The 20,031-nt window shown below is 54.0% G+C and overlaps 1 protein-coding gene across 1 annotated transcript in view; it reads left to right on the plus strand.

Annotated features, from left to right (window-relative positions):
- The window catches only part of MAN1C1 (mannosidase alpha class 1C member 1), a 141,260-nt gene extending 135,234 nt beyond the window's left edge, over positions 1-6,026 (plus strand). The window contains 4 exon segments of the mRNA XM_043574097.1: positions 54-273; positions 2,769-2,941; positions 4,224-4,339; positions 5,248-6,026. Coding sequence (XP_043430032.1) covers positions 54-273; positions 2,769-2,941; positions 4,224-4,339; positions 5,248-5,374 — 636 coding nt within the window. The 3' untranslated portion in view covers positions 5,375-6,026.
- The last annotated feature ends 14,005 nt before the right edge of the window (positions 6,027-20,031 follow it).

Below are 20,031 nucleotides of genomic sequence, written 5' to 3' on the forward strand. Positions count from 1 at the left end.
CTGTCCCGCCCCCCATGCCCCTTCCCCCTGCCCAACTCCCACCTTGCTCCCAGGCAATAGAGACCCACCTGCTGAATGTCTCTCCTGGGGGGCTGACCTACATTGCCGAGTGGCGAGGGGGGATTCTGGACCACAAGATGGGGCACCTGGCCTGTTTCTCCGGGGGCATGATCGCCCTCGGCGCTGAGGATGCCAAGGAAGAAAAGAGGGCCCGCTACCGAGAGCTCGCAGCCCAGATCACCAAGACGTGCCACGAATCGTACGCCCGCTCAGGTAACCGTGCGAGGGGAAGGGCAGCAGGAGAGACTGAGGCTAGACACGAGGAAGAACTAGACAAGCCAGCGGAGCGACAGTGAGTGAAGGGAACACAGTTTCCCCTTGGAAGTTACATAGAATTTGTACGAGGGACGTGCTGTCTGTGCACTGAGATGGTACCCGAAGTTCAAAGGAAAATAGGGGTGATGTATCGAGCACCTGGCCAAGGATTGTTCCACGTCATGGCCAAACCTCACAACACAGATATGCTGAGGCCCAGAGAAGACTTGGCCAAGGGGCACAGAGCAGAAGGTCCTCCAGGCTCCCTGAGCCTAGAGATTTCCTTCTCCCTGGACCCTTACCCCTGAATGTACCTCTCTTTTTCCTCCCCACCACCCCTCCATTTAGGGGATCTTACCGCCCCTGGCACCACCCTGTTTATGACCCTCTTTGTTCCCAGATCACCGGAAAGCTTGAGAGCTCCTTGACCGTCCCCCCCCCCAACACTCCACGCAGAATTGTCAAATGCTAGAATCAGAAGTCACTTTAGAGAACATGAACCCAACTCCCTGTTTTACACCTGGGGAAACTGAGTCAGCCCAAAGTGGGGAAGCGACTTCACCAAAGTCACCCTGCGTGTGAGTAGCTAAGCCGGGGCTAGAACCCAGGTCTTCTGATGCCCGGCTCCTTCTTATGTGCTGCCTCTCTAGTGCCCCTCAGAAAAATCCCTCCTCCAGGGCCCTGAGAGGTGCCCACTGCCCTGAACTTAATCCCAGGCTTGGTTGGAGGAGAGGACCTGAGATTTGCCATAAATATTCGTGGCTCCAGTGCTGCTCTATTTTCCCACCTGCTCAATGGAAACAATAACAGAGGTCTCCCAGGGTGAGGTAGAGGGTCCCATCGCGAGCACATTGCCAGCCGCCTTCAGCCACAGCACGGAGGAGTTTATTAGCCTGACATGTGTCCTTGACCCCTCCAGTTGAGTCCAGATCTCCGGGAGCTGTTTTCATGAAGCCAGTGATTTGCAGTGGGTCCTTACAACGGGTCTGCAATTTCATTCAAAGAGCCAGGACCATAAACAAACGGGAAATCTCAGGAATAATAAAAAGCTCGCTGTTTGTCTGGGACAATCAGCCCAGACCATAAAAGACATGCACTTAATAGAGCATGCTGTTCCAGCCAGCCCGCTTGTCCACGGACGACCACGACGGTCGCTCCTGCCCTCACCCCATTAGCCGCTTGGCAGAATGACTGTGTGCTGATGGTCAAGAGCAGCTGTAGCATTTGAGCAGTCGAAGGGGCCAGGGTCTGGGGGGGTCCCGTTTCCGTGAAGCCTTCCATGGGAGAGTTAGGATGTCCTGCAAAGCTCCAGTCGTCTCTTGAGGAAAAACAACCCAGGGCCTCTCAGGGTCCTGACCCAATGGAAGAAGGAAGGGGACACCTGAGGACCAGAGCTGGGCACTCCGCTGACCCAGATGTGATGTACAGGTGTTAAAGGAAGGAGGCCTAGAGTCTCAGAGCCAGGAGGAAAAGAGAGCACAGTCCAGGGAAAGGGCATGAGACAGATCGAGGGTCACATCCCAGCTCAGTCACAGCTCCCTGTGTTACCTTGGACAAATTACTTAGCCTCTCTGACCCTCAGTTTCCATGTGCCTGGGAGAGGGACAATAACATCTACCTTAGCAAAGAAAACCATTTTTTAAGGATTGAAATAATGTATGGAAAGCACCCAGCACAGCCCTTGAAATCATAGGTGGTGACTGTAGTTGTGGTTATAATTATGGTCCTCCAGAAAACAGGGACAGCACCAAATTGTCCAAAAACAAACAAGCCAAACAATGATAACAAAATGAAACTCAGAATTCATCAGGCCCTCTTTATCTAGCTGCCTCTGCCTGAGTATGTGCCTCTGGGCAGTCCCCCCCCCCCCCTTCCCCCGTCTCCACCTCGGCATTATCCCAGCCTGTCAGCTCTGGAAGGCTGGTTCTGGGAGGTGTGAAATAGAGGTGCCCTAAGAAAGGGGTGTGTGGAGAAGCATCACTGCATATCAGCATGTTAAAGGATCTGATAAGTCCTGCAGACGGGAGACTCTTTCACTTTATCTGACCCACTGTTCCTTAAATGTATTTAAACCTGAAATCCTTTCTTGGCTGAGCTCCGGTTCACATCTTGCAGAGCTAACATCTCAAAATACACAGCTGGGGAACATCGCCCAAACCTTTGTCTCCCCCAACTGCTAGATAGTTCATTTGGACTCTCAGATTCTAAAACTGCAAAATGTTCGAGGCCTCAAGGGTCTTGCTGTGGCCAACCTAGGCCAAGAGGGAAGCTGTGCGTTTGCCAGGCTCAGCTCTGGCTGGCGGTATAGGCAGGGCCCAGCCGGTATCAGTCCATCACCAGCCCTCCCCCTGCCACTGCTTCCAGGCCACTGAGCTCTCTCCTGGGGCAGCCAGGTCCTGAAAAGTAGGAGGTGGGAGGTCTGACCTAGACCCTCTGGTTGCTCATCCGCACAGATACCAAACTGGGGCCCGAGGCCTTCTGGTTTAACTCCGGCAGAGAGGCAGTGGCCACGCAGCTGAGCGAGAGCTACTACATCCTGCGGCCTGAGGTGGTGGAGAGTTACATGTACCTGTGGCGACAGACCCACGACCCCATCTACAGGGAGTGGGGCTGGGAAGTGGTGACGGTGAGTGGGCTGGTTGGGGGAGGGGGGACTGGGTGACAGGTGCCCTGAGAATTCAACCAGGGTCCAAAACACCCTAGCACAGACTTTGAGAAGAGGGTCAGACCAGGCTGACATCCGGCCGAGGTTCTGAATGCAAAGGGTCAAGGTGAGGTTGCACAGCTAAGTGTCCCCAGCTGGGCAGAAGCAGGCCGAGAAACGAGTGCCCACAGCCTTTGAGGCCTGGACTCTGGGACCAGCAAACTTAAGAGGGCCAAAGGCAGGGCAGCAGCCAGAGGGGCCCAGAGCGCATAGGGTCACTGCTCTCTGACCTTGAAGCCTGAGCAGATGGCTTTAGATTTCTCCTGTCAAGCAGGAATCGGCTGCCAAGCCAGCAGATCACCTCCCTGCTCTGCCCAGAGCCAGCCCAGCCCTGGGCAGCCCCTACCTTTCTCTGGGCTCTGCTCCCCACCGCCCATGTCTCCTCCACCCGCCCTCTTGTCCCCAACTACCTGGCAGGAAACCTCATGCCCTTCTCTGGGGTAGAGCCAAAGGCAGGTATGGGGAGTCCAGAAGGATGTCTCTTGATGGATGCTAAGCCTTCTCTGTGCCCCCCTCTTCCCAACTTCTCCTAGGGCCCACAGGTCTGAGGCACAGGCTGTCCTAGGGAGAGCCACACCCAGAGCTTAGACTTGGGCAGGGCACGAGGGCACACTCAGGTTCACTGACATGGTTCATTGGCCAGAAACCCCCTGTTTCCCTGAAGGCCCTGGTTCTTGACCAGTAAAAGTCAAGTGTTTTGTGCTCCTGAGCCCAGCCCACAGACCCCTCTGTGGGTAAAAATTGCATTTATTAAAAAAAAAAAAAAAAAAAACCAGTCAGCCCATGGCCCACCCACCGGTGGAACAGGGACCACATCTGCACAGGGAGTTCCCTGGGGTGTGCCGAGTCCCGTCCCCACATCCCGGCCCTCCACTGCCTTCCTCTGTGGGTGAGTCTGTTGGACCAGCCTATCCCCTGGAGGGCCAAGAGAACATGCCCCGAGTTCAGACCCAGAGCAAAGCTCGAGCAAGCAGTCTGTTGGGACAGAGTGCTCAGCGGTGGGCCCAGGGTGTGTCCCCACCAGCCTGGCAGCAGGTCAGCTGAGCCCTGAACAAGCCATTCGGCCTTGTGCTTCCACAAATGCCAGCAGCCCCTAGCCAAGTGGGTCGGTGCCCCATCCATGAACTGGGCGGGCACGAGAACTGGGCAGGGGCCTCTCCTCTCCCCTCCTCCCGGCCCCCAAAGCTGCCTCCCTTCTCCTCAGGCCCTGGAGAAATACTGTCGAACAGAAGCCGGTTTCTCCGGGATCCAAGACGTGTACAGTAGCATTCCCAGCCACGACAACAAACAGCAGACCTTCTTTCTAGCGGAGACACTAAAGTGAGTTGGGGCCCGGCCGGTGTTCTTGCCAGAGGAAACTGGGCTTTCCTAGGGTTGAAGGGCGGGGGTGGGCGAGGGATGGGGTCAGCAGTCCCTCCCTTCACCAACAGTCAGGTTCTGCCATCACAGGGGGGCCCAAGAGGGGCTGGTGGGGCGGGGAAGGGGGGCGCTGGGCTCTCCGGGTCACACCCCCAGGGTGCGCCTCTGGCCAGGCCCGGGCGGGACTCCACCCCCTAAGTGTTAGCCGTGCGGTAAGTTAACTCCTTTAACTAGTCTCCTTGGGTTACTTAGTTCTCTGAAACTACGTCCTCTTCTGTAAAATGGGGAGAATGACAGTGATGGGGGTCACTGCTGCGAAACTTCCCTGTGCAGTTTTGCTGCTGCGCCGGCCCCTCGCTTTCTTGGGGTGGAAGTCCTCGATGTTCCCCAAAGCATCCCCCTTGTGCTCAACTCTCTGAAATGGATTAGAATGGTCTGTTCTGCCACCAGAACGGCACATCAGGGAGCAGCCTAAGAGTTTGGACTGGTGCAGTACTCAGGCCACCGTGAAACGGAAGAAGACTCTAGACCTTAAGCGGTCCTAGCAGGCTTCTCACATAGAGTCCTCATACAAGTGGGGAAGAACCTGGGTGAAGCCGGATGGGTATGAGTTAAACAGAGCGAGGGCAGGGGCGAGCCAGCATTCAACCAGGTGGGACCGCCCCAAGTCTCGGTGCCCTCCTTGGGATCCACAGCTCCTTCCCTGGGACCAGCCCTCCTAGTGGATTTGGGATCTCAGACCTCCCTGCACCCTTAGCCACAGGCCCATCGTCGCAGTGGCCTCTGAGATTTGTTCCCAGCAGGGGGGCCTGTTCCCCAAAGCGCTGACCGGCTGTGTTTTGCTTCCCTCCCGGCCCCCCGGGGCGCAGGTATCTCTATCTTCTGTTCTCTGAAGACGATGTGCTCTCCCTGGAAGACTGGGTGTTCAACACGGAGGCCCACCCCCTCCCCGTGAACCACTCGGACAGCCCCGGCAGGGGCGGGGGCCAACTCTGACCCCACCTCCCTGCCGCTCCCGGGGCCCGGAGGGTCGCCTTGCCTTTTCAGGACTTGGGACTGTTCTCAAAGGGATTGGGAACGTAGGCCCCATTCTGGGCAGACCCAGGGCACAGGTGTCGGACCAGCAACTTCCTTTCCTCTGTGAGGAGACAGGACTTGGAGACGCAGCAAATGTCGCACCAGGCCCAGCCTTTCCTTCCTATGGAGAATTTCTATGAAACCCACTCACTTGCCATCCCAGGGCCCAATGACTGGAGGTCTGCCTATTGTCGCCATGTATTTGGGTCACTTCCATTCATGTGGGGAGGGTTTTTTTTAATTTGTTTTGCTTGATTTTGCCTTTTCTCTGCAGTTGTGTTTTATCACAAATTATATGCTTTCAAAATCATGTGCTTTCACACGCAGTATCGTCTTGATGAACTAAACCTTAAAGTGTTTGCAGACACAAACCTTGACCCTGTTTTCTATATTTTAAATGCCTTTTGCCCAACATGTACGATACGTTCAACTATGTGGCATTTACCTTATAATTTGAGGAGGCGCTGCCTTTTGATTTGGGCCTAAATGTTAACGAATCACTAGTGCTATTTTCATTATTGTAATGGAAAAATCTGTAAACTTACAATAAAAGAGTTTATTGAATAAGAAATACGATTGGGTTCATTGCACATCAGTGACTCTTGGGAAAACCATTGCAATGCTATCAGAAAAAATAACCAGCAGTTGATTTAACGTGCAATTTAGTAAAGACTTCTATTGCCTTTCCTTAACTCGGTCTTAAAAATTCAGGAAGGGTGAAGCCAATCCTTTAAATGGAGTTGGATGTTTATACTTAGGTCAAAGCTTGGAAGAGGCCCAGAGAGGGCCGGCAACTTGCCTGAAGTCCTACAGCCAGTAGAGGCAGAGGGGTGAGCCCAGCCCCTCTTACACTCCCCTCCCACCCCCAGTTATGTGTTCATCTGCTCTCGTTCAGCAGATACATGGTGAGTGCCCGTAGGGGACCAGACACTGGGCTGGACACCAAGGACACAGCCATAAGTGAAACAGTCCTAAGTTCTGTCCTCAGGGAGCGAACGGTCAAGGACCGGGCAATAAACTGACAGGTAAGTAACATGACTGCAAGTTGTATAAAATGCTACAGGGGCACCTGGGTGGCGCAGTCGGTTGAGCGTCCGACTTCAGCCAGGTCACGATCTCGCGGCCCGTGAGTTCGAGCCCCGCGTCGGGCTCTGGGCTGATGGTTCAGAGCCTGGAACCTGTTTCCGATTCTGTGTCTCCCTCTCTCTCTGCCCCTCCCCTGTTCATGCTCTGTCTCTCTCTGTCCCAAAAATAAATAAACGTTGAAAAAAAAAATTTTTTTTTAAAAAAATAAAATGCTACAAATGAGTCATGTGGGGCCGGGGTACTAATGGCCAGGACCGATCTGCGGGCATGACTTTCAAGGCCTAGAAGATAAGGAGCAGCCGGATGGGCACCCCATGATCCCACTCTCCCCAGTGACGTCACCTGCCTCCCCCGCGGGGAGGCCTAGAACCTTGAGGCATTATGCAGAGCAAGGCGTCCAGGCAGGGGTGAAGGGAGAGCTCTCCCTCCGCTTGGCAGCTTGTCCACACAGCTGACCTCACAGGATAATTCTAAGCCCTGCCGCACGCTCAGTCACTTCCTTCTGGCTACTTGAGTAGCCCCAGGATGCCTGGCTGGCTCCGTCAGAAGAGCATGTGGTCTTGATCTCGGGGTCGTGAGTTCAAGCCCCATGTTGGGTGTGGAGATTAATAAACTTGAGTAGCCCCTGGGGTGTTGGAGCCCTGGGCCAAGTCACCCGCCTTTAAGTCCCCACTCTGAGAGCCTGGGCAGGTCACCTCACCTCTCCAGGCCCTCTTCTGTCAAACAGAGAGGAACCTCTATCTCCCAAGGTCACTATGACAATGAGTGGGATCCACAGGTGCCCTGGCAAAGTGGGCAGGGCTTTTCTTTGTCCTGGGGACGCAGATGCCTCCTGCATCTTCATAAGCAGTAGTCAGAGCTCTGGGTGAGCAGTCCCCATGGCAGGGACCCTGGAGTTTTGTGACTAAGTCCCTCCCTGAACCCAGGAAATCACTTCACTTTAGACAGGCATCAAGAAAGTGTGACTCTGGCGACCCACCTGTGTCCACTTTTTTTAAAAAGCAAAACAGGGGCGCCTGGATGGCTCATTCGGTTAAGTGTCTGACTCTTGATTTCGGCTCAGGTCACCATCTCACAGTTCGTGGGATTGAGCCCTGCGTCGAGCTCTCTGCTGACAGCGCAGAGCCTGTTTGAGGTTCTCTCTCTCCCTCTCTCTCTCTCTCTCTCTCTCTCTGCCTCCCCTCTGCTCGCATGCTCACTCTCTCTCTCTCAAAAATAAACGTTTCATAAACTTGAAAAAATAAATAAGGCAAAACAGAAAAACCCACTGCCAAGCATTGTGGAAAGGTTAGGAGTAGCTTTATGCTGAGCAGAAAGAAAAGCCACATACAAACCATCCTACCCTTCGGAATGAAGACCATTATATTTTCTTCTAGATCCTTTTTCTGTGAACGTACAGAATATATTTTGCAAACATGGAATCACACTATGTCTACTGTTTTACTATAATCTGCTTTTGCTCTTTACTATATGCTGTGAAGTTCTTTCCATGTCGACAAATACACACTTACTACCGCACCTGATTGTAGAATGTTCCATCGTGTACTCTATCGTGCTTTCTGGATCCAAGCCTCTGTGGCTGGGCATTTGAGTTTGTGACAGTTTGGGCCCTCGGTTACAAATAATAGAAACCAACTCTGTCTAACGTAAGCCAACAAAACAAAACGAACAAAAAAAAAAAAAAGAAAAAGAAAAAAACACGTATTGAAATGCCCTGGGGTGACTCACGGGCTCTCAAGAGAGGCAACAGTCAGGCCACAAGAAGGACTAGGAAGAGGAAGTGGCCAGGGACGGGATCTAGGCTGGAAGAACCAAGGGGGCAGTCTCCCCAGCACCTCCGTCAGGCCGGGTGACTCCAAATGGGTCCGGATCCTACCAGCTCCCCTCAAGGAAGTAGGCTTCCAATTGGCCTAACCTGGGTCATGTGCTCCCCAGCCAGGTGCATCTTGAATGACAGGCAAGGACCCCATGCGATAGGGGATGGGCTGGTCCCTGGAGAAAAAAAGGTTTGCTACCAAAATAACGAAGCCACCTGCTGGTGGGGCAAAAGCCGCAGGACTGTTCACAGGTTTTGCTTTGCTTTTTTTCAGTATTAGAAAGAGAGTTAGGAAAGCCTACTTGGCTATTCCTCTTCTTTCCTCTCCTCCGGCCCCTTAGAGCCAACTCCTGGAATGTCTCTCGGTGGCAAAGTCACTTGGCGGTTCCCCAAGGCCCCATTCCCTCCCCCCCCCCCCCCGCGTTGGGCCCATGTTGCTGTCCCTGTCTCCTGCCACCTGCGTTCTTGTCTTCTGCATTATGGCTGGGAGCAAGCTGTAAAAATGAGCATTTTAAAATTCATCCTCCAGGAGGGCCCTTGCAGGTGGAGAAATATCACCCGTTTGGCACCTTCACGCCATTCCGGGGATAAAAATAAGTAAGACCCAAGGTAGGCTGCGAGGAGAGAGACATTAAGGGATGAGTCATCTTCATCGAAGGAGGAGCCACAGAAGCCCGGTTCTGGAACCACTCCCGGGGGCAGACCCTCCTTTCCTGGCAAGGGTCAGCGTGCTGCCGGCCTCTTTTGCAGCCTCGTCTGATGGAACCACCTTTTGCACCTGTTTTCTTCACAGATGGGCTTGATGCTGGTTCCTGCCCGGAAAGCTTCATTAGCACCTGGCTCCAGGCACTGAGGTCTGCAGAGCACCGCACTGCTGAGAAGCGGGACATTTCCTCCTCCAGATGCTTCCTTTTAGATGACTGCATCTGTTTAGACGCTTTGTGCGTCCCGTTGTGTCTTTGGCGATTTGCAAAGTTCAAAAACCAAGTGCACTGGAAAGAAAAGCAAAAACAGAAAATCCAATTTAAAGGCGGCAAAGCAAAAAGAGAAAATCCGATTTAAAGGCGGTATCCTTGAGACCCACAGTGTGAATCTCAGCTCTGTCCCCTCTGCTTTGGGGAGGGGACCGAAGGGGAGATGGGGAAGAGCCAGCTCCTCCCTGCTACCCCACTGGGGCTCTGTCCTTGGAAATATGCTCGTTGATTATGTAGCACAGAGACGCTCAGCCCTCTGTGACTAAAGCTTAATCACATGGTAATGGGGGGGGTGCTGATGCTGGTTTTTTGTATCTAAAAATATCTGGTTGGTTCCCTATACTTGGAACAATATTTTGATCCTGCTCCTCCTGTCTCTTAAGACAGAGCTTTTTAAACTTGAATGTGCACCTGAATCACCTGGGGATCTTGTTAAAATGCAGATTCATATTCAGCGGCTCAGGCGCGGAGCCCAAGATACTGCGCTTCTAACAAGGCCCCAGGAGATGCTGTCCTGAGACCACACCGAGTAGCAAGGTCTCCCCTAATGGCCGCTCTTCTGGTTTCTGCCCTTTATCTGCATCCATGGAGTTGTCACCTCTCCAGAGTAGAGGGGCTCAGGTGTTGGGATGGCTTCGAGAGGTACCTTGGCTACAGAGGAAGCTATCACCTGCATCAGTGGCTCCCCGCCCCCTCCAGGACGGTCTGGACAACACCAGAGCCGGCTTGCTTGTGGCTTAGAACAATGCTGTCCAGTAGAACTTGCTACGATGTTGGAAATCTTCCAGATCTGTGCTGTCCAACAGGGTGGCCACAGGTGGGTATTGAGCACTTAAAATGGGCCAAGTGCAACCAAGGAGCTAAGATTTTAAATTGTATTTTTTATTTTATTTTTTAATGTTTATTTCTTTTTGAGAGAGAGAGAGACAGAGTGTGAGCAGGGGAGGGGCAGAGAGAGAGAGAGAGACAGAAGATCCAAAACAGGCTCTGTGCCGACAGCAGACGGCCCGATGCGGGGCTCGAACTCACAAACCGTGAGATCAAGACCTGAGCTGAGGTCACTTCACCGACTGAGCCACCCAGGTGCCTCCAATTTTTATTTCATTTTAACTAAAGTAGCCATTGGTAGTACTGAGTGCCATTTTGAACAGTGCAGTCCTAGAACTTAGAAAGCCAGTCCTCTGTTCACTGACTCCCTGCCCCACTGGACCCTCCACCACCTGCATCATTACAAAAATAGTCTTAGCACAAAAGATATTGTTTGGGGAGTTGAGGGTTCCCTTGGACATACTTGGTTATTTTTATATTCATTCCGGCCTCTGTTTTCTACAAGAGCCTCCGTTTCTTGTTTTGTTCTGTTTTGTTCTCACCCACTGGTGTATCTGCAGATCCGTGTACATTAGATCAAGTTGAAGATAAGCAAGGCAGAACGGGAGAGGGCGAGCAGAGACGGAAACAGAGGACCTGGGTTCAGCTCTACCCTGCCCTTTCCCTGGGCTGTATGACCTTGGGCAAGCCCCTTAACTCTCTGAGCCTCCGCCTGCCTCTATGGAAAGGGAGGGTGATTATGAGGGTTAATCGAGCTCCCCAGTGTAGTAACTCAATACATAGAGTGATGATCGTTGCCGCTATTATGTGAAGGCTCTCTGTAAACTAGAAAACGCTGCTGTCAAAAATTCTCCTTTTTAAACAAAATGCTCTGGAACTTGGAGGGAACTGCATCAACCAGGCCCAGGAGACAAACCAAAATCTCAAAGCAATAAATCTGAACATTTTCCACTTTCGCATTGAGCAAGCGTTTTGCCGTTAGCCCTGAAGTACGAAATTAGGAAACTGGGAGAAAGATCCAAGGGCTTCCAGGAGCCGGCCTGATGGTGGGGGTGCTCAGGCAGGGGCAGAGGGCTGAGGGAAGATGCTGGGAGCTTGCCCAGAATCTGGCAGAGGCCCTCGGCTTCGGAGGCGAGGCTGGGGTCCTGTTCGCCTTTCCTCTTCCCCTGACCAATCCTTCCTACCGCGTGGGGAGGGGGGCACGGCAGGCAGAGACCCACAGAGCGGGAACCTGAGGTGCGGCGAGGCCTGCTTGGGTCCCACAGCTGTCCCTGGCCTCTGGGCACCCCTACAGACACCCACAGTGCTCTCCCTGCCACGCCCACGCCCTGCGTCTCCCTTCCTCTCTCAAATGACCCCAAATCTAGGGTGGCCCTCGCCCTGCTCTTGCCATTTGCTCGTGACAGTTTAGCTTCCAAACCTGTTGTTCCAGCACGTTCATTCCCGATGCCCCCTTTGCTCTCAAAAGTGTCCCAATTTGAACAACAAATGATGTGGCCTCCCTGGTGTAAGTGAAAAGAACGGTGACTGAGATCTGTCTCCCGGAAGCCTTTGGTGCTTCAGGGAATGGTAAAACCCAACCCGGAGAAGCATTCAAGTAGCCCAGAGATTCTTTCCTTTGGAAACCGATCTGGAACGGCGCATGATCTCACAGCCTCCACACGTTCCCATCCCTGTGCCTCTCGCCCGGATTGTCCTCCACCCCCCCAGGTATGCCTACTAAACTCCTCTTCATTCCTCAAGGCTGCCCTTGAGGCCACCTCCTCCAGGAAGCCTTCCTGGACCCCTTCCTGCCCTTCCCTTGCAACAGGCTTAAAACCTCCTTGTCCTGGGCCCCCACCATACTTGGGGCAGACCAGGTTTGCATGAGCCTCTCCCCGGTAGATCCCAGGGACCTTATCCTCGTCTGTGGAACCCCAACACGCTGTAGGCAGCAACAAATGCTCGTGTTGATGGTTTAGGGATTAATCACCCACCTGCCTCCCACAAATTCCAGCTGACTGAGAATGGGGTGGGGGGTGATGATGAGTTTCATTACAAGGCCTCTGGGAGCTGTCTGGGCTGTGGGCTGACTGTAGATTCCAGAAAGTGTGTGGGAAGGGAGAACGGGGGCTCTTCCCACCATGGGACAGGAAGGTCCCAGAAAGGTGGAGTATGAGCTCATAGGCCCAGTGGCCCTCTGGGCAGGGCGGTGACCCCTTCCCCTAGGTAAAGTGATGAGACTGCCGGGGTTCACCCAGTTCACCCCTCATCCCATGGAGACAGAGGGGAGTCTTGTCTCCAAGTGGGGACATCCCCAGTCTAGGGGCTGAGTAGACAAAAGGCTTCTCACACACATGCGTAGGCACGTGCACATACCTCAACTTCCCTCTCCCAAGGCTTTGGATTTATTGGCCAGCCTGTAGTCTCCCTGTGGGGAGACCCCTGGACCCTCCTGCCCTGACCCGCAGGAGTCCCTCGCCCCAGTCACCAGTCCCTCGGGAGTTCTCCTGCCTCCTAGGGTGGGAGGCTCTGCTCCGGCCCACAGAATGATCCAGCACTGGCCAATCAGGAGATCAGTGGTTCCCAGAGTATGGAAGCCAGGTCTGAGGCACGAGCAGCACCTGGGAGCTTGCTAGGAATGCAGGTTCTCAGGCCCCACCCCCAGACCTTCATAGGTTATGGGGTTCATGGCTGCCGCCCAGGCCACCGTTCCAGAACCCTCCAGGCTTCGTAATTCCACAAGTGACCGTTAACCTTCTCTGCCGGGCGATGGGCAAGGCGTTGTAACTGCAGCCGTAACACGACAGACAAGGTTTCTGCCCCCGTGGGGCTCCCAGGCCAGTGGCCGAGTGGGGCCGGGACGGATGTGTAAACATGTCAGTGAGGCGGCTGCAGACGGAGATAAATGCTTGGGAGGCCACAGGCAGGGCACATATGAGAGTGACAGAGGGACACTGGAGATGGGAAGGTCAGGGATGCCCCCGGGGAACGGACCTGTGTGACAGACCATTCCAGGCAGTGGAACAGAGAACGCGAAAGCTCAGAGGTAGGAGGTAGTGACACATCTGAGGAGGGGGAAGGCCGCAGGTGAACGAGGGGCACCGTCCGTGAGTCAGAGGAAGTCGGAGGGACAGGGCTCCATCCTGTAGGGGCCTCCAGGGCCGGGGCAGAGGCTGATTTGAATCCGAGCAGCAAGAAACCGGGAAGAGGTTAAAGCAGGGCCATGAGATGACCTACTTTGCATTTTGAAAGTTTCCTCTGACTTCTGAGGGGAGAGGCCTCGGGAGGCCTCGGGATTCATCTTGCCCTTACGTCTGTCTCAGTGGAAACTATTCTCGGGTTCCTAAGCAGAAGCTTCTGAAGCCGGTGCCCAGGGAGCACGGAGAGAAGCAGGGGCCTCCCGCCGAGGGGCAGCCTCTGCTGGGCCCCGGGCCCCGGGCCCCCGCCCCTCTGGAGCGCATAGGAGGCTTCAAGGCACTGGGGCTCCTCCTCTGACCTTTGTTCCTGCAGCCTCCACTCCCCTCCGTCCCCCACTCCTGTCCAGCTGTGCTTCTGGATATTTAAGCTGCTCCCTGAGATGGCCCTTCTCCTTTGCTAGCATGTGTGGAACCAAGGCTGTTTTCCGGCTCTGGGGGCCTCCTCTTTTCTCTTCGGAATCTGCTGGATCTGTGACAGGTGGGATGCCTGGGAGTTCTGGGTCCCGAATATCATTTCCTGTCCACCTTCACCCCAACCCCATGGGTAATTCACACCAGGAGACGGCCTCCCACGGAGCGTCCTTGCCAGGCCTGGATCTACCTGTCTCCTGGTTTCACGCCCCACCCTTTGCCATTGTCACCTTCCCAGCCCTCGCCATAGGGCGCTGACTCCACACATTCCCCCCGGCATGAGGTTCCCCACCTACAGTCACCATGGGACCTCTACGCTTTGCCTGCCCAAGGCTCACCCGATCCCCAAGGAGGCCACCCTGACTGCTGGCACCCACTGTGGCTTTCGGGGCCCTCCCGGTGGGGCCCGAGGTTCCTGCTCCTTGGGGAAACCATCTGACCTGCGCTCTGAGGTCCTGCCTCTGTCTCTCTGTCCCCTTTCCTTTTTTTTTTTTAAAGAACTCTTTGAGCCATAGTGTAGACAGTCACATGTATAAACGTCATTGATCTCAAGCGCAAAGCTCCGGGAATGTTCACCTGTGTACACGGTCGTGTAGCCTTCCCGCCATCAAGATAGAGAACATTCCAGCCCTCGGAGAGCCCCACTCCCACCCTTCCACCCCCCGCTGCTATCAATACTTGCCATCCTTAGAGCAAACTCGGCTGGTCTCTTCCACCACTGGTTGATTTCAGGCACATATAGCCTTTGAATTCCCTGTCTTTTTTTTTTTTTTTTTTAATGTTTATTTGTTTTTGAGAGAAGGAGAGAGAGAGAGAGAGAGAAAGTGTGGGGGAGGGACAGAGAGTGAGGGAGACAGAGAATCTGAAGCAGGCTCTGCGCTGTCAGCACAGAGCCAGATGCAGGGCTCCAACCCACGAACCGGGAGATCACGACCTGAGCCAAAGTCGGACGCTTAACCAACCGAGCCACCCTGTGCCCCTGAGGAAGGGTGTTTTTATAAAACGGAACAATTCTTCTGGATTTGGCATTCACTGCTCAGCTCTCCAAAACTCCCACCCAGGAAAACTCGGCTAGCACCGGCTCCAGCCCAGGGATACTCAACCCTGACGGTGCGTCAGAACCACTGGGCTGACAAGCCACTCTAGTGGCAGCCAGGCTAGACGACTCAGGGTCCCCAGGCCCATGGTGCTGAGAATAAAGCTGTCCGTGTGAACAGAGCCCTGGGGGCCTTTCTTGACCCCAGGAAATCAATCTCCCTGCTTGGACTGGACGAGAGCCTGGCCCAAGCCTAGCCAAAGGCTGTTGTGAGCCTCCCCCCACCACCAATTAATCTATTTTCTGGCTGATTCCTTTCCTGTGCCTGTGGATCCGGCCAAGGCCACGCAGCACTCCAAGGCACGGCCACATCTGTGGCCACATACCCAGCCGTTCAGGCCGTGCAAACCAAAGGCCTCTCTCTTCTCTCTCCTCAATGATCTCATCGAGTCCTGTGACTTTAGTGTCATCGGTAGGCTGGCGACTTGCGAGGCTATGGTCCTATAAACTGCACGCACTGCCTCTCTGACACCTCCCCGTGGCACTCCACGTGGCGGCTCAGGGTCATGTCCACACGGCAGCCGGGGCCTCTCAGGCTTTCTCACCTCGGGAATGACACCACCATCCACCTGACACGGGCTGCGTGGCCCGCCCGGCCCAGGACCCCAACGTCTTTGGGCTGGGAGACCGAACCCGCCTCCTCACTCCCTCAGTCTATTCTCTACCCAGAATCCAGAAAGGTCTTAAAAAAACAAAACCCAAAAACCTCCAGCTTTATTGGGATATGATTTATATGCCATAAAATTCGCACACTTAAAGTGTACAATTTGTGTTTTTGTAAATAGGGTTGCACAACCATCACTGTAATCTGATGGCAGAAGCTTTATACTCCGGGGCGCCCGGGGGCTCCGTCGGTTAAGTATCTGACTTTGGCTCAGGTCATGATCTCGGAGTTCGTGAGCTCGAGTCCTGCATCGGGCTCTGTGCTGACAGCTCAGGGTCTGGAGCCTGTTTCAGATTCTGTGTCTCCCTCTCTCTCTGCCCCACCCCCGCTCGTGCTCTGTCTTTCTCTCTCTCTCAGAAATAAACATTAAAAAATAAATAAATAAAAAAGAACATTTATGCTCCAGGGTGCTCAGGGGGCTCAGTCAGTTAAATGTCCAACTCTTGATTTCAGCTCAGGTCGTGATCTCATGGTTCATGGGATCGAGCCCCACATCGGGCTCTGTGCAGAGCCTGCTCGGGATTCTCTCTCCCTCTTGCTGCCCCTCTCCCATTTGCTTGCACTCTCTCTCAAATACATAAGCATTAAAAAAAAAAAAAACCCAAGAAACTCTGCAAAGAACATTTCTACTCCAAAAAGAAGCCTTGTGCCCATTAGCAGACACTCACTACCCTCACTCCATTCCCAGGCACATGCTAACCTCCCTTCTGTGTCTGTGGATTGGCCTTTCCGGACATTGCACGTAAATGGAAACCTACCTTGTGTGTGCAGTCTTTGTGTCTGGCTTCTTTCTGTTAGTATAATGTTCTCGAGGTTTATCTGTGTTGTAGCACATATCAGTACTCCGTTCCTCTTTATTGCCCTAAAATATCCATTGTGTGGGTCTGCCACGTTTTGGTCATCCATTCATCAGTGCAAACTTGGGTTGTTTTCTCCTTTCTGGCTGTTAGAAAGGTCTTCTTTTTTTTTTTTTAATTTTTTTAAACGTTTATTTATTTTTGAGACAGACAGAGAGTGAGTGGAGGAGGGGCAGAGAGAGAGGGAGACACCGAATATGAAGCAGGTTCCAGGCTCTGAACTGTCAGCACAGAGCCCGACGTGGGGCTCGAACTCACGAACTGCAAGACCATGACCTAAAGTCAGGTGCTTAATCGACGGGGCCACCGAGACGCCCCTAGAAAGTCTTTTTTTTTTTTCCTTTTTTTTTTTTTAACGTTTGTTTATTTTTGAGACAGAGAGGGACAGAGCATGAACGGGGGAGGGTCAGAGAGAGAGGGAGACACAGAATCTGAAACAGGCTCTGGGCTCTGAGCTGTCAGCACAGGGCCCGATGCGGGGCTCGAACTCACAGAGTGTGAGATCATGACCTGAGCTGAAGTCGGACACTCAACCGACTGAGCCACCCAGGCGCCCCTAGAAAGTCTTTTTAAAGACAAATCAGGCAACTGTACAGGAATTAAAATAAAAAGCTTAATAAAACAAAGAAAAAGAAAAAGAACTCACATGTCACCCACACCCCTCCCCCGCTTAAACCCCTGCGATGGTTTCCCATCATATCTAAATGCAGCTTGTTACTTCGGCCTGCAAGGTTCTCGGACACTCGGCCCCGCCTCTGTCACCAGCCCTTCCTGCCCTTACTCCACTGGGCCTGTTCTGCCTTCTCCAGGTTTCCTGAACATGCCAAGTTTGTTTCCCACGCAGAGGCCTCCGCGCTTGCACCCCCGCCTGGGATGCCCTTCCTTCGTGCTCCGGGAGCCGGCCTCTTTCCACTCAGGCTGCCGTGTAAATGCCACCCCCCGGGGAAGCTGCCTGACCCCTGCACATGCCACCCTGTCTTACCCCTTCCTGGTTACCATTGTCCAAAATTATCTTCTCTGTGTGTTTATCGCCTCTCGCCTCCTGCTAGAATATTTAGCTCCAAGAGAGGAAGTACCTCATCTGTCTTCACTTCCGTGCTCCAGGAGGCTAGAACAGTTCCTGACACATAGTAGGCACTTAGTTTGTTGAGAGGCCCACGGGGTCCAGGCAGGCAAAGCTACTTCTATGCTGACACCAGAAGCCTCCGTTCCCTCAAGTGACAACCCCAGTTTGATCTCCTGGAGGGAGAGAGGCTCCTCCCTGGAGAGTTTGCCCCAGTGAAACGCAAGCAGAAGAGAAGTGTGTGTGTGTGTGTGTGTGTGTGTGTGTGTGTATGTGGGGGAGGGGGGAGCAGGGCAGGGTGTGAGGCAGTGACTCCCCTCCTGCCTGCAGGCAAGGCCAAGCCCTGCCTCCCCTGCCAGTGGGGGGGATGGATGGAGGGGGGGAGGCACCCTCCCTCAGTAGCCTGAAGGTGCCTCCATGGCCGAATGTGCTGCTCCTCCGATGACTGGTGTCTCTTGAGGATAAAGTCCAAGCTCGGAGCCCCCAGCCTGTCTTTCCTGCCTCCTCTCCCTTCACACTCCCTCGTGTCCCCCTGATCAAACCCACTGGACTGTGTCCTCATAATGCCGTAGACAGGCCGTTGATTTTCATGCCACCAGGCCTTTCTTTTATCTCTGCTGTTTCTGCCCCTGGAATGATCTTCCCCTGGTGCTCTGACTGGAGACCTCCTGAACTCGGGCCTGGCCGGACTTCCACTCTGTGAAGCCTCTCCTGGCCCCTCTTGATAGTCACGGTTACCATTGTCCTCTGCGTACATCCCTCTCGCAGATCATTCACCTCTGAGGAAGGGGGGGTGGGGTGGTCATTGTATCCACTGACTTGTCTAGAAGAGCAGGGACTCGGCTTTTCTTCTCTGATGGATCCCCAATGCCCAGAACCAAGCATCGAAGACCCTCAACAAAGATTTGTTGAATAGGTGTGATTTCCCTGCTCGCCTGGGAACGACTTATTTTGATGCACTTCATCTGCTGCTACAACCAAATACCACCCTGGCCCACTCATGGCCCAGAAACAAGGTGCCAAAAAGCCCCTGCAGCACCGCCCCTGACCAGAACCACCCTGCCGGCCCAGTCTCTCCAGGTTTTGCCCGCCCGGGTCCTTGGTTTAGAGATAAGCCTCCTGGGAAGGGTGCCACCAGCAGGATGCCCAGTCCTGCTCCGTTGCCAAGGCCCAAAGCCTTCTTCCCAGAGCTGGGGCCCAAGATCGGTCCTTTTCCCAGAGGCTCACTGACCTAAGTCAAGTCTCGCACACCCGCCCCTCACCCCAGCGCCCTCCCAACCCCAGCAGCTCATCTCCCCAGCCCTGGGCCGCAGAGACCAGTGGGATGTCTGTGTCTTTAACAAAAAGCAAGTGTAATAAATAAAAGTCATCTGGCAAAGAAAACTTCTCTCATTTATTTTCCAGGGGCCTTGGCTCATCAATCTTCCCTTCCTAACCTGCTTTGTGCTCTGTTAGTTTTGCTTCCTCATAGAGCAGAATTTGGTTTTCTAATAGCATCTGTCGTATGCAGGGTGTCCCCAAACATTAGCGGTAATGAGTTGGAAGTGGCACATTTGAAAGCCTTCAGAAGCCAATGGCAGATGTCAGGCTCTCGGTGGGTTCCCCCGGGCTCCGGGGCCAGAGTACTGGGCAAAAGCTAGGTCCACGGCCTACAAGTCTCGGTCCCTGCGAGTCATTCGTGCAAAAGACATTGGGGTGCCAGCACGTGTCAGGTCCTGTGGGGGCTCCAGGAAGATGAGCCCCGCCCTCAGGGCACTGTCATAGCTGGTTATCCACGAAGGGCGGATGTGGCGGTAGAGGAAAGTCCTCTTCCCCAGTCTGCTGGGCCGTCCCCTGCAAGGCAACCGGATAGGAGATCTGGACTCAGATAGACCTGGGTGCCTGAGCTCAGGCTCCTTAATTTAAAAACGAGGCAAACAATCCTCACCTCACCGGGTTGCCTGAGAACAACTAAGCATCAAACACCCAGCACCAAGTCCAGCACAGCGGTGCTCGGTACCTGTTAGATCCCTCCAACATCTCAGACCTGACAGGTGCGTGTGCACTGGGGCTGGCAGTGATCTTCCAGGGTGGTGCTGCTGTTCTCCGCAGCCAGGGTTCTTGTCTAGAGGCTTCGGCAGTTTCTGCCCTCTCCTGGGAAAGAGACAGCCATCTGGGGGGCTCCTGGAGACCTTGAAATGATGGAAGAGGGCCCCAGGGGAAAGAGGCTCCTGGAGACAGGAACCAAAAGCATTGACAGATCCAAAAGTGTTTTCTGCAAACTCCATCGGCCTCCATTCCCAGGGTCCTCCTCCAAGCATGCCAAGAGTTGTTCCCTAGAAAAATCACTCCTGCGGCCGTGCCACCGTCCAGCAGAGGAGAGACTAGCTGGCAAGTCACAGTCCGGCCTTGCCGGCGCCAAGAGGCCGCCAGCCCCACCAGCCCAGGTATTTCTTCCGCACCACAACCTGCAGGGAGGGTCTCTTCTGACTCGTCCTGACAGGTGAGGACCTTCTAGCCCCGGCAGGTGAGGGTCTCAGGGCAGCACCGCCTGTGTGTGGCCTGGAAGAAGTAGAGCCCCCTCCCCCCACCCCCGCAAATGTGCAGCGATGGCCTTCCAGCT

The sequence above is a fragment of the Prionailurus bengalensis genome, chromosome C1, assembly GCF_016509475.1.
Source record: "Prionailurus bengalensis isolate Pbe53 chromosome C1, Fcat_Pben_1.1_paternal_pri, whole genome shotgun sequence".
NCBI lineage: Eukaryota > Metazoa > Chordata > Mammalia > Carnivora > Felidae > Prionailurus > Prionailurus bengalensis.